At 40.1% G+C, this 14,741-nt stretch overlaps 1 protein-coding gene across 13 annotated transcripts in view; it reads right to left on the reverse strand.

Annotated features, from left to right (window-relative positions):
• Nucleotides 1-4,152: 4,152 nt before the first annotated feature.
• The window catches only part of MEF2A (myocyte enhancer factor 2A), a 178,455-nt gene continuing 167,866 nt past the window's right edge, over nt 4,153-14,741 (reverse strand). For all 13 annotated transcript variants that reach the window (XM_073801344.1, XM_073801345.1, XM_019945742.3 and 10 more), the window contains 3 exons: nt 13,330-13,456; nt 9,531-9,657; nt 4,153-8,239 (listed from right to left, as the gene is read on the reverse strand). In XM_073801344.1, the coding sequence (XP_073657445.1) occupies nt 7,876-8,239; nt 9,531-9,657; nt 13,330-13,456 (618 nt within the window). In that variant the 3' untranslated portion in view covers nt 4,153-7,875. The remainder of the gene's footprint in view (nt 8,240-9,530; nt 9,658-13,329; nt 13,457-14,741) is intronic.

Below are 14,741 nucleotides of genomic sequence, written 5' to 3' on the forward strand. Positions count from 1 at the left end.
AATCTAACTTGATCATGGTGTATTATCCTTTTAATGTGCCATTGAATTTGTTCTGCTAATATTTTGTTGAGAATTTTTGCATCTCTGTTCATTGGGGATACTGGTCTGTAATTTTTCTTGTATTGTCCTTATCTGGCTTTGGTTATCAGGGTAGTCCTGGCCTCATAAAAAGAGTTTGGGAGTGTTACCTCCAATTCAGTTTTTTGGAATAGTTTGAGGATTTTTTAACTGGTAGAATTCACCAGCAAAACCATCTGGTCCTGGGCTTTTTGTGTTGGGAGGTTTTTGATTACTGATTGAATCTTCTTGTTATAGGTCTAGTCAGATTTTCTGTTTCTTCCTGATTCAGTCTTGGTTGGTTGTATGTTTCTAGGAATTTATCCATTTCTTCTCTGTTGTTCAATTTGTTGGTATACAAGTGTTCCTTATAATGTCTTATGATGCTGTGTATTTCTGTTATCAGTTGTGATACTGCCTCTTTCATTTCTGATTGTATTCTCTTATTCTTAATTAGTCTAGCTAAAGTTTTGTCAATTTTGTTTTTAAAGAAAACAGCTCTTGGTTTTGAATCTTTTATATTTTTGCTCTGATCTCTATTTCCTTTATTTCCCCTCTGATCTGTTATTTCCTTCCTTCTGCTTACCTTGGCTTAGGTTGTTCTTCTTTTTCTAGTGCCTTGAGGTGTAAAGTTAGGTTGTTTATTTGGGATCTTTCTTTGTTTATAAATGCACTTATCACTATAAACTTCCCTTAATGAACTGCTTTTGCAACATCCCATTGGTTTTGGTATGTTTTGTTTCCACTTGCATTTGTTTCAAGATATTTCTTGATTTCCCTTTTGACTGATTTCGTTTTTGACCCATTAGTTGTTCAGGAGTGTGTAGTTTATATCTTGTTTATATCAGACATACCATTAAGTGAAGAAAGCAAAAGAAACAAAAACAAAGAAACCCACCAAAATGCTAATTTATGCAAAAGAAATAATACAGGGAGGATTAAACCAGAAGCTAGAGACTGGTTATCCATAGAGGGCTGGTGGGAAAACTCAGGGAGGGGGATGGGGTAGCAGGGGTGAGAAAAGAGTGACATTACTGTATCTTTTGTATAGCTCTCTTAGAACATAATAATGTTTCAGTTACCATTCACTTATCAAATAAATTAAAACCAACAAGTATGAGGGGGAGTACCTGAAATGAAATAAAAGCCAACAAGAGATCCTAACTATATTATATTGAATAACGTTAACACTGAAGGTGGTTGGGAACATAAAGTAACCATGGAAAACACTGTCCTCACTGGATAATGTAAAGCCAGAGGGAAAAAGAACTACACAAATGCTCTAATCTGGTCAATAAATGTGTTTCTCACGCAGGTGTGGACTGGCAATTTTTTTTTTTTTCCCATGCCATACGTCATGAAAGATCCTAGTTCCCTGACCACGATCAAACCCGTGTCCCCTGCAGTGGAAGCGCAGAGTTTTAACCACTAGACCACCAGGGAAGTCCTTGGACTGGCAATTCTGAAACTACCTTATATGTACGCTAGAATTGAACAAGTAAGTGAAAAGATTGCAGATAATGAGAGCCAGGTTCTTACCTTAGGAGAAAGAATTTACAAATAAGGAAAGGTTAAAATGAACCCTGTGATGTTGAATTGAAATTGGAAGTGTTACTGTAAGCTCATGTTTTTTCACATACACGTTTCAATAACTAGCTGCAGAATATGGATGTGTGTCTGTGAGTGAGCATACCTACATTATTTCCTAGCTTTGTTGGCAGAGAGGGCCAAAAAGCAGTGACTCTAGTAGCAGTGAGCACATGTAGTGCCAAAATCTTGGCTTCTCAATGCCATTCTCCGATAAATGGAACTAGGAATCCTTGGAGAGGTGGCTGTTCCAGTACCTGGACAGGGAATGAATATGAGAGTGTTTAACATCTTGCCAGAAAGTAAGGTAGGTAAGGAAATGCTTAAAAAGTGGGGAGGAGCTTTTCCAAAGAATACAGGTGTCTACCTAAAGGAGCTTTTAATGGCCAAAACTGGAATAATTTAAGGAATAAAATAATGATAGTACTAGATTATAACCCATAGAATAAAATAAATATCCATGATTCCATAATTAATATGATCAAATAAATTAGTGGGGAGAAGAGACAGCTCTTCCTTCAGAAGTCCAATTAATAAATGTAGAAGAAAACAGGCAAATACTACAGAAATAGTTGTTCTAAACAAGATGCTAAAATTAGTAGGTGAAAGTTTGAAAAACCTATGTATAGTTTCAAAGTATCTCCCCAAGATACTTATCAACTACAAAGGGAAAGATAGTAACTTTACAGTGGAGAAACCCAATAGAAACCACTTAACCAAGTGGTCAAAGTCAACATCACCTGTACAAAATATGACATGAACTGCATGATGCCTTAAGGATACATTATTTCTGTGGCATTCTTGCCAAAATGCACACTCATTCCAATCATGAGAAAACACAAATCCACACATCAAGGGATACTATTCGGAGTAACTGATCAGTATTCTTCAAAAGTGTCTTGTCTTTTTGAAGACAAGAAAAGACTGAGGAACTATTACAGAGACATAACTAAATGCAATGTGGGATCCTGGACTGGGTCCTAGAACAGAGATAGTGGATAAAGTGGTGAAATTCAAATAAGGTATTTAGTTAATAGCACTGTATCAATGTTAATTTCTTGGTTCTGATAGTGGTACTATGGTTATGTAAATGTTAACATTAGGGAAAGCTAAGTGAGGGACATATGGCACCTACTATTTTTCCAACTTTTCTGTAAGTTAAAAACTTAGTTCAAAATAAAGTTTAAAAAAAGGGTGGTGGAGGATAATATGGTGAAACCAGTTAGTATAACTAACTGATTTTTTTCTTCCCCAGCTGCGTTCAGCCGCTTTGGTATACATACACAGAGCAGGCAGACTGTGTAAGACAGTGACTGGAGTCTAGGGCATGTTCTCAAAGCGGGGTAAGCCGCCCTGTTAGTTTGGGTCCTCTAGGAAGCAGACACTGCAGTGGAGGTGGGAATTGACCCCAGCTATGTGCAGTCACGGGCTGGGGCCCACCTCTCACTCGCTGGGCTAAGTACGCTCTGCCTGGTGGCACGTGTCCACTCAGCACCCACGAACCCCTCCCCGTAGTGTTCCTGGTGCCTGTTTGGAACCTCCCAACTCTTGTGTCAGCTGAAAGGAAGACCGCTGCCTCCTCAGTTCTACAGCCAAGTGGTACTTTGACCCCCTTGTGAGAGACTGGACAGGCAGATGGGAGCAGGCAGGAGGAGCCATCCCACTGGCAGAAGACATCACTGAAAAGTCATTTTCTTGGCTGGTGTCAATTCACAAAATCAACTGAAAAACAACAGAGCCTAGAGGGAGGCAGCACCCATGGGAGCCAACTAGGAAATCGCAATGAATTGATTTTAAGTAGCTGCCGGTGTGATTATTTTTAGCCACAGGCCTCAACCAGCTTTCAAAACCTGCTAGTAAGAGTCTCACAGTAGCCAGCAAGTAAAGCCAGCACAGAAATTTAGCTTTTGACAGCAAGAATCTGTTTAGCTGGGAGATGGCTTAGAAAGCGAATCAGAGGAAAAGAACTCTTTCTGCTGCAAGTTTAATTTTTCACATCTATCACTTTTGAAAATAAAAATTTTTTTAGTAAATCTGCCTTCTGCCACCCCAGCTCAGTATTATGTATGCATGTTGAGTAAAACAAATTATTTCACCACCTAAACTTGAGGGAGAAATAGACTTGGACAATAGTAAGTGCCGGCAATGCCCCACCCCCACACTTTGGTAGCATATCCTGCAGGAAGCCGCGATCAGAGACTGAATGGGTTTAATGTATCCACACCAGCATGCACAGAACGGCCAGGCTGGCTGATGCTGGGACTGGATCCCTGGCTGCTTCCTAAAGAGTCCAGGGCCGCCCCAGGAGGAGAGGCCTCGGGAGCCAATACAGGGGAGGCTGGCGGGGTGCCGCCAACAGTTTCCCTGACCACATCTCAAAGCAAGTGAAAGGGACCTGCAAGCAGAAAAGGGGAGGGGAGGGGAAGGAGGAGGGAAAGGGAGGGGAGGGAGAGAGGAAGGGGAAGGGAAAAAGAGGACGACTGGTGGCAAACATGACAGAGTCTGGAGTACACAGGAAAAGCCAGTCCATCTTTACTGTAGTGAGTGCAGGATACAAAGAGTTTACAACAACCTCTAACATTTTCTTAACCATTTGATAAAAAGTTCACTATAATATTTATTGTATAATGAAGAAAAAAAACACATTCAGGGAAAAATTGAGATTAACTTATTTTTCTTAAAAGGTTCATCTCAAGGATGGCAACAAAGTCCAGCTTGTGCCGCCAAACGGTTTTACATGATCAAACCGTGTACAGCTTCTTGTGTGAACTGTTGACTACAAACATTTACCAAATACATAAATCTCTTTTAAAAAAGCCATTTTAAATATAGCAAAGCAGTGTCTTCTTGCACAGCAAAGTGAAGTTTCTACAGAGAAATAAAAGTTTTACATTTGTAAAATCTTTTTCACATTCTAATCATCTAGCTTCTTATGATCCAATGCCAGGAGTTTTCTGGTTCCTTATTTACTATGTATTTCTTGTGCGCATGATGGTTAATACAGAAAATATGTTAATGCTTGTCCTTACAGTAAAAGGAAATGATAAAACATATATTGTTCTTTTAGAACAAACCCCTGATTTAGTCTCTAACACAATGGACGTAATTAGGGCTCAAAAGGTTGATTTTTGATTGGGACCATCTGTAGATGTACAGTGGTGACTTTCACTCTCAATGTAGTACCAGGTAGACTGCTGAAGGAAGTACAGCTGCTGGAAACCGTACTTTAACCAGTGCAATTTAAGCTTTTTTTGTTTTTGTCTTTTAGTAATAAAATACTTCATCTGCAGGGATAAAATTTCTTATGATGGTGTCATACAAAACACATGAGTCTAAAAGGGTAGAAAAGTAGGTTCTAAAGTGACACAGTTAGTGTCTTCCCCACTCTGAGCTGGTTTCCAACAGGAGACATGTATGTTTATGTGTTCGTACATGGGGTCTGGGTGAGGGCGTCTCTGTCAAGTCCATATGCTCTAAGTCACACTGGGTATATGGGAAAAGGGTTAACAGTCAAATACTCAGTTCCTGAAAACAGAATACATTGTTACTTGGTCAGTGTAATTGAAATACAAACTCCGAGCCTTGCGTGATATTATTTTAGAAAACAGTAGTTGTACTGATTATAAACCTGCATAGAAAGAAAGACTATTGAGATACAGTCAGAAAAGCCATCTCATAAGGCACACAAGAAAATAGACAGTAAATGTGAATGTGTTAACTCCTATCCCATGTACAGCAGAAGTTCATGAACATGCATAAATAACAACCAAAGAAGCACTGAACACTTCCAAAGCTATAAATGGTTTACAAAGTGGTAAGGATTATCCTGGAAATTCAGTGTTGGGAAACTGTCTTCTTTCAATTAGGTGTGACCTCATGAAGAAATGTGCCTGTAAGTAGTTCAGTAAAATAAGTATATTTTAAAGAAAAACCAGTCCTTTCTGAATAAGAGCCAAATGTCTAAACTGACGAGAGGACAAAGCATATTGCCCTCCCTTTTTTGGCCTCTATCAAAATTTACTACTGAAAATGTCATTAAAAGCAGAATTCCATTTTGCAGCTGGGAATGCCACAAGTTTATCCTGTACCTACTACCTATGTGTCAGCCAGGAAGTCTGGCTGATGATTTGTCACAAAGAGCACAGGAGGAAAAAAACATCACAAGGAACGCAATTTAGGGGGAAAAACCAAAACATAAGTAAAAATTGTAGGTAGCTGCTTAATATTAAGTTTAAAATAGAAAATAGCAGTAATTTTAAACCCTTATTTTGAGTTTCTCAGGAAAGGGAGTATTTAAAAATCGATGATGAAAGACATACAGGACTTTGAATTTTGTTCATGGCACAAGCCCAGGGACCTGCCAAGCTTGCTGTTACCACTTAGCTGTCTTCCTGTGAGAGTAAGGCCTTGGTCAGCATCTCAGTTGAGGGCATCAGGATGGCAAGAATTGTGCCAAGAATCGGCACCATGAGAGGACTGCTCCCCACACTGCAGTGTCATTCGATGCACAGAGTGTCTGGCGTGGTAGTATTCTGTAACCAGCTGCATCATGCTATTTTAGAGGGTCAAGGAAAAAAGACCCCTTTCCCCACGAATATTTTTTCCTAATCATTTACCACTTATAAAACCTTTGTGCTCATCAACTATTTTGCCATTTTCTCTAATATTAATTAAATTAGGTCAGCTTTTCTACTATATTTTTTTCCTCACAAAAGGCAAGTTTTAAATAATGCCTTATAAAATCTGTCACAACACATTTTACATTTATGCAGGATGAACTTAACACCAATTTTTTTTGCCACTTTGCTATTTATATACACATATAAAATATATAATGATGCTCAACCCATACAGCACAAAGATTACAATGTAACATCACACATTCACCACCAGTGAGGGGAGAAACCCCTTTATACAATCCTCTGAAAAGACTGGGCCAATAATTAAAATCCAAAGTACAGTATATTTAACAAAATAGTAAATATTAAACAGTGAATACTCTACTTAATAAGGATCTCGCCTTTTCCCCCTAAATTGGCGGCAATCCACAAAAATATACTTTTTAATCTGGTGACCATACAATACATAGGTACTTACATCAAAGGTGATAATATATTTAAGATTCTATATACACAAAGAGTTTGGCTCAACTTTTAATTTACATATAGAGTAATAAGTGTTCATGGCTTTTTTTTTCCAAGGTTCTGCTTGCAAGATATTTTTGTTTGTTTTTTTTTCCCCCTCTTAAAATAAAACTAGAAAGTTAAAACAAGATAAAGCTATTCTCTAAAAAAAAAGTTACAACATACAGCTTTGGCTTATATAAATAATTCATAGCAGAATGTGTTCAAAAGTAGTGAATATAATTTTATATATAGTCATCAATTCATAAGGGTGTTTTCTTTCATATAAAATATACATGAGCTAAAATCAGTTTCTTTAATTTTTATGATATGAATGTAAAAAGAAACTTCTGACATATTCCAATTATAACTTAATATATTAATTTACTGTTAATGCTCTATATTTCTAGGCTAATATTTTCTGAATATTTCATGCGTGTTTTCTATTCTCTCTCTTTTTTATTAGCTAAAGATCACTTCTTTGACCCAATACATTTTTGCACGTGCAAAACAGTTATGTGTGGGGCTTTTTTGTTTTGTTTTTTGTTTTTAATATCAACAGCCCTTTCCCATGCACCTCTTTGCAACAGAGACCCATGCCAGGTGGGTAATTAATATAAATGTCATTTTATGTACAGTATTGCTTTCTTGGTTCCTGCTTTTCTACTGCTCTGTTCTACAAAGCATTTTTCTTAAGTAACTACAGTCACCGCACAGTTAAATAAAACAAGTAGGGGCCCTCTAGGTTTCTGCAAGCTAGTGTGGGAGAATTATATATATGGGTACACGTTTCTCTGCAAAAACTGGTTATCTTATGAAACAAGTAGTCCAAGGAAGTGCCAGACTAGACTCTGCCTACAGGGTGCTCTGTTTGCCATGGGACGCACACCTGCAGATCTACAAGAGTTTGCAGGTAAGTGCCTGATTCCGTGTATGCAACACACACCCACACATAAACACACTCACACCCACATACATATATATGTAAAGGAATATATATGTATGTATGTACATATAAATATATTTAACTCATGTCCTTATTTACCAACTTAGATATGTAGAGCAGTTCACTGCAGTAACAGAAAGTACAAACACCAGCCTGGAAGCCTTAGGTCACCCACGCGTCCATCCTCATTCGCTTTACGGAAGGGCTCTCTCTGTCCTCAGTGTTTGGGGGTCGGCCAAGCACAATCGGAGAATGGAAGTCGCTCCGCGGGTCCTCCCGGTCACTGCCATCATAGGAGCTGCTTGAGCTGCTCAGACTGTCTACAGGGGAGCGGCCCATTTCCTGCCGCGGCTGTGGCTGCGGCTGCGGCTGAGGGGGTTGTGACTGCGGCGGTGGCTGCGGCTGCTGCTGGAAGCCTGATGGGGTCATTCGATCCCGGGGAGGTGAAATTGGTTCTGACTTAATGTTGATGTTTTGGTTGGTATTAATGGATAAATTCGAACCCTGAGATAACTGCCCTCCAGCACTGAAGGAAAAAAAAAAAAAAGATATGGTAGATGGTTTGTGAGTACATCTGCATAAATGGAATATTACAGACACCACCCGACTGAAAAAAGTCCAGGGTCTGAAATACTGTCAGAATTCCCCAAGACCAGTTTTGGTGTTTCCTGCAGTGCTTGGCACAGAAAAAAATTATATATCCCTGGTAGACAAAAAACAAGTACAGTTGAGATTTTTAGTGACTGGTCCTGTTACCCACAGTCTTAGTACTTCTGTAGCTGAAGGATCCAAAACAGTGTCAGTGACTAATTCTGTACATGGACCAAAATGGCAGAGGAACAATATGGCAACTTGAATTCTGCTTCCTCTCTTCCTTTCTGCTGCTTCTGTGACAGGCACAACATGTCACCTATTCTCACAGCAGCTCTCAGAAGTCAGTCATGTCACCCTATTTTCCAGATGAGGAAAGTGTCTCAGAAAGGCTAAGTGACTTGCTCAGAGTAGGACACAGTAGAGTGTATACAGGCTTTCCCCCCCGTCTGAGCACCAAGCCTTTTCCACTTGCCTTTGCATGGCTATTTTTAGTGTGTTCATTTAGGATGCTCTGCAAAGGCCCGAGGGCCAAACACCTGTGTAGGCAAAGAAATTTCCCTCAGATACTCTGTGCCTTTCTCCATGACATAATTCCCAAGACGACTGATAACAGTATGCATTGTGGAGCTATTTCAGGATGCAGGGAAGCTCTCTGGGGATTTTCAGGGCAGGAGGCTAAGAGGCTGGGTGTCCTGAGTGTCCTGAGCAGGGGCAAGGCAGCCAACCCTCGTGGAGGCCTCGTGGGCCTGCTATGCTGTCCCCTCATCTCCTCTAGCTGCTCTGTGGGCTGACTATTCTGGTTCTACTGAAGCACCATTCCTTCTGCTGGTGATGCCTGGTCCTACCTGGGCACCACTGTAAACCCTTTTCACTTATATCCCCACACACTGTCCATAAGGAACATTCTCTTTTGTGAACCCTTCTTGGTGAGGTATACAGTGTATGCAGTGGGCTGGGATCAACCACATGAATCCCATGTAGCTTGATTCATACATAAGATACCCAAGCCCTACCACTCCACCCCTACGATCCAGGAGAAAGCAAAGGGGCGTAAGTAGCCCATTTTCTTATTCTCTTTGTCTGTTGATGTTAACCAAGGCAAAAAAGAGAAGGGTGGCAGGTAGGCCGGAATACCTTCAGGCTGCCTTTCTTCAAAGGCAGTGGAATGAGACAGGGGTTGGGAAATAGGGGTACAGATTTGGGGAAAATTTCTAGTTACTCACACGAGAGAGCTGAGGGCTGCTTGTCCTAAATGGTGCTGCTGCCAGGCTGACACCTGTCCCAGAGACAGCATTCCTGGGGAGTTGAAGCCCTGCAGGGCCGACAGGTCTGCACTAGTCAGTGAGTAATCTAAAAAAGAAGGAAATGTTGCTTGTGTGTGTAATAAAAGGACCATGCAAAATCTGTTTTTCAATTAGTTGCTTCAAAAGTTTTATGTTGAGAGAAGCCAGGTACTTCATAACATCAAACAACGCACTTATGGGTCTAAAACCCACAAAAACTTTTTCTTTGGGGAGGTTTATAGGACCTAGCTGTATTCAGTTGTCTGGGATTATTTCAATAAAAAACGTTTCAATTTTGTACTGAATAATTTATAGTTTATTATTTTACAAGAAGTTGAGATACTTCTTCCGGACTTGTAAATAGAAATAATAAAAATACCATCACTAAAGGATGTTCCTATACAATTGTTATTTTAAATAAATATGCCCACTGCTCCCCTCCTGAACAAAGAGAAACACTCCAGCTCACCCTGACTCCATCTAAATCAGCACATCTCATATTCTTGAAGTAAAGGGGGAGCAGGAAAGACTCAGGACCCCTTCTCATGGGGTGCCAAGCTTAGTGACATAGACAGTATTTACATTATCACACAATTAAATGACTGCGTTTGTTCGAAGTACAGGAACTGTCAAAGATCCCTGACTGCATGCAAAATGAAAGTTCATCAAAAAACTGTTACAAGACATAATATACATGAATACTTCAGTCATAATCGTTGTGACCAAGACGTGGGATGTTAGTTATCATTCACACGTAGAGTTATTTCAGTTCATCATTAACACTTGTCTTTTCCAGTTAGTTCTAAAGAGAGGAGGCACAAACTCTTCTAACTTCTTTTTCATGTCTCAAGAGAGGTGTTTAAAGAAATTGGTCTTCCTGGTGAATTAGTATTTTAAAAAAAGAAACTGAGTTGAAACAGCATAGCTCTGCTTAGGATATTTTCTCATTTAGTGTTCTCTAAGATTGCCTCGTCCCTCCCCACAGAAGCTGGGGTGGGGGGTCCATCACACTGTGCCTTCCACAGTGCCTCCAAGTCCTTCCAACTACTTACTTGACATGTCTACTTGGATGTCTCTCCAGACACACCTCAAATCTGACATGACCCCAACTGGACTCATCATTTCCTCCAAACCTGCTTCTCTTTAGTAAATGGAACCAACTTTCACATGACTGTTCGTGCCAGAAACCTGTGGGTGTTATCCTTGGTACTTACTTCCACCACCAACCATCATGTCTGGTTGACTCTAGCTACTGTCTCTCAAGCCTGCCCAAGTTTCACCATCTCTACTGCCACCACCCTAGTTCACGCCATCAGTATACATTACTTGGATCACAGTAGCCTCTTGTGTGGTGTCCTTGAATTCACTTTTGCCCCATGCACACTGTAGCCAGGTGATCTCAAAAAAAAAATATGGTCATGATACCTCTCTGCTTAAAACCTTTCTGTGGCTTCCCAATGCTCTCAATGCTTCTCATGTCCAAAGTCCTCAACAAGGCCTATGCATCCCTACTTACCTCTGTAGTTTCAACTCTATAGCCATCCCATCCCTCCAGCCACATTCCTGCTGCCTCCTAGCCTTTGTACACAGTACTCCCTCTTCCCAGAACACTCTCCCTACTCTGCCTGGCTGAGTCACACGTGCTCCTTCAGGTTGAAGCTTCAGTGAAGCCCTTAACACGACAGTAATAAATTATTCCTAGAGCTGTTTGTCCTGTGACTTTTCCTCTGATAGACCCTACATTCCACTGTTAACCACACACTCTTGTATTTCCAGTGCCTGCCATGGTGCTTGTTACACAGTATATGTTCAATAAATATGTGCTGAATGGATTCATGAATAAGTGGAGAAGCTGGGAGTGTTATGGATGGGCATGAGGAAGCGTCTATGTGATTCCTTCACACAGAACTATTGTACTCTTTGAAATGTTGCTCATTCATCCCTGTACTGACTGGCATGTGTTTGACACATGCCACACATACAACGTAGCTGATATACTAACAAAAGACAAAACATGGACGCATGTTTTAAAAAGGCAAATAGATAAATACGTTAAAGATAATGTGGTAACATTAAACAGAATAGGTGCTCTGAGAGAGAGCAAAGACTATGTAGTTAAAGGAGGAGTGAGATTGATGCTAAGTGATGGACAGTTTCGACAGAACCTGACTCCATTTTTATGTTTTGGTAATTCCTTCTGGACTTAAAAAAAAAAGATTCTTTAAATCCCATGGCATTTCTAAAAACAAATACAGGGGGGGTATCTAAGTTGAATATTGGAAAAACCTGTCATGAAATGCTCAGTAAACTGTAATCTAATGTTGACACCCTGCTCAAGCCCCATCTCCTCAGCCAACACTCCTCTGAACATTCTAGCTCACAGATTTCCTTCTTTCCTCACCTTCTCGAGATCAGAGCATGAACTGGTAACCTCAACAACTCAGGACTTCCCCGCCATAGTTACCAACTTAGGTATGTCCTGTCTCCTTTTCCAGAATAAACTTGGGAGAAAATGTATGTCCCTAGAATAGTGTTGCTCATATAGCTGGTGATCAGGACAATGAAACAGAATTTATATGAATGCATAATCCCTGGCTTTACTCTAGATTTAGCTGATGGATTTGGACTTTTTTTTCATATTGATTGTTGGAAAAGGTAGTAGACATTTTCTAAGAGGCTTTCTTTTTCAACAAAACCTTTTAAAGTTATTTCTGTTTTAAAAGAACTACTTGGAATTAAAGCAGCAATCAAATGTATTGATGGCTCTGCACCCCTCTGGGAGCTCCAGAGAGCAGGGTGAAAGCACCGTGCTACAGCATTTATCCTGAAGTCTAAAATTAGATGATTTTTATTAGTCTCCTTATTAGAATCACAAAAGAATAAATTCTCTGCACTGTAGTCTCTGAAAAACTGGCAAGGTATTTTTAACTATTTCCCTCTTTCCTTCTTTTGAAGCATCAGGTGTTTGGCTCAGCTGGCGAGAAAGTGAAGCCCCATGTGTCCTCTGCCGCTCCCTATGATGGCACATCTAGAGAAACCTGTGCACGTCGGGTTCTCCACACAGCCTGCGTGGCTGAAAGCACCCCTTCAGTCACTGCAGCATTCTTAAATTTACCTGATATACCCTCCAAATAGGGTATTTGGGAGTGAAATGTCTAAATAAGCATGAATGAGTGAAAAGCTCCCCTCAGAGGTGACGAGTGACAGACTCTGAGGAGAAACAAGAAAGCTCCTGGTCTTGCCCCTCAGGCACAAACAGCAGAAACCAAAAGGGGTGTCACACGGAGGAAAACATGACCTGCTGGCACAGCCACCCAACTCCACCTCCCCGAGCCCTGAGGTCCAAAGGGACTCAGTCTTTCCCAAGCTAGGTTGACACAGCATACAGAAAAACACCTCATTTTAAAAGCCTGGAATAGTGAGATGCTGTTTAACAAGAACTATATAGAAAATGCCGAGCCTTTTGCTCCGCTTGCTGCATACCATAATTTTGATAACAGCTAGTTGTTTCTTCGTCAGGGGTAAGTAAAAGTTCATGCTGGGAAATCTTTCTACGATCAATGTGTATTTTCTAATTTTTTTTCAAGACTAGCATGTGTTTCTTTAACATATCCAAATGTGAATCTAAGAAACTGGAAATAACTTATTTCAATAAATATACTATTTAAAAATCATAAAAGCACATGTTGAGCACAAAACAAAGAAATAAAACCCACAAAAGGCAACAGAGTAGGCTTACCAGTGTTGTAGGCGGTCGGCATTGCTGAGTACACCAGGCCCTGTGGAGGCAGGCTAGGGGTTGTCACAGACACCACGGGGGTAGCTAGGGGCTGAGTGGCTTGAGAACTGCTTATCCTCTGGGTATTCTGTGAGAGAGAAGAAAAAAGTAAAAGTGTTATTCTGTGAGTATTTATATTCAAACTTAATATTTTAAAAATAACATTCAATTTAAAAGTGACTTTTCACAGTTTTATGATGTGAATGTCATTATTCCCTGAAGCAGTGATCATGTGAAAACCTTAAAAATACTAATAAGAATAACTAAATATTTAATTTTGAAGGATGTATTTTACATTAATTATTCAGTTTCCCCTAGAGTCTTTTTCATAGAGTTTATTGATGTCAGAGATATACCCTTAAAATAGAAAACTGCATTAGGACTGATAACACTTATGTGTTAGCATAAATGACGACTTGATGCCACTATAAAGATAGCCAAACTACCCTAAATAAAATATGTGTAGATTTTAAATACCAGAGGATAGCAAGGTCATTTGTATATATAGAGATTATAAGTCCATGAGCATATAGGGATCAAAACTACTTTTTGCAGCATTTACTAATTTAACAAGGTTTTAAGTCATGGCTTACTAAAGTGCAGCTTGTATTCATATTTCCTTCCCTCTGATCCTGCAGTTGACACACACACACACACACACATATATATATATGTACATGTATATGTATGTATATATTTAGATATAGATTTTTTAAGACTTTTAAAAGAGCAGTTTTAGGTTCACGGCAAAATTGAAGGAAAGGTACAGAGATTTACCATATACTCCCTGCCCCCATACATGCAGAGCCTCTCCCATCATCCACATCATCCAACACTGACTGTTTTTTTTTTTTTTTTTTTTAAATCTTACTTTTTTTTTTTTCTTAATTAATTTATTTATTTTTGACTGTGTTGGGTCTTCGTTTCTGTGCGTGGGCTTTCTCTAGTTGCAGAGAGCAGGGGCCACTCTTCATCGCAGTGCGTGGGCCTCTCACTGTCACGGCCTCTCTTGTTGCGGAGCACAAGCTCCAGACGCGCAGGCTCAGTAGTTGTGGCTCACGGGGCCTAGTTGCTCCGCGGCATATGGGATCTTCCCAGACCAGGGCTCGAACCCGTGTCTCCTGCATTGGCAGGCAGATTCTCAACCACTGCGCCACCAGGGAAGCCCCTGACTGTTTTTTAACGGCAGATTCACACACAGTCTCCTGACTCTTATGAGAGGAGAAGCTTTGGGTAGAGAGCTCTTGAATAAAGTACTTTTTTATTTTTATTTTTTTGAATAAAGTACTTTTGACAGGGCTGCATGAAAAATGGTAAATGCTTGCCAACTGACAGCATCTACATAGTATCCTATCTACAATGGGAATGAAAAA

The sequence above is a fragment of the Tursiops truncatus genome, chromosome 2, assembly GCF_011762595.2.
Source record: "Tursiops truncatus isolate mTurTru1 chromosome 2, mTurTru1.mat.Y, whole genome shotgun sequence".
NCBI classification, from domain to species: domain Eukaryota; kingdom Metazoa; phylum Chordata; class Mammalia; order Artiodactyla; family Delphinidae; genus Tursiops; species Tursiops truncatus.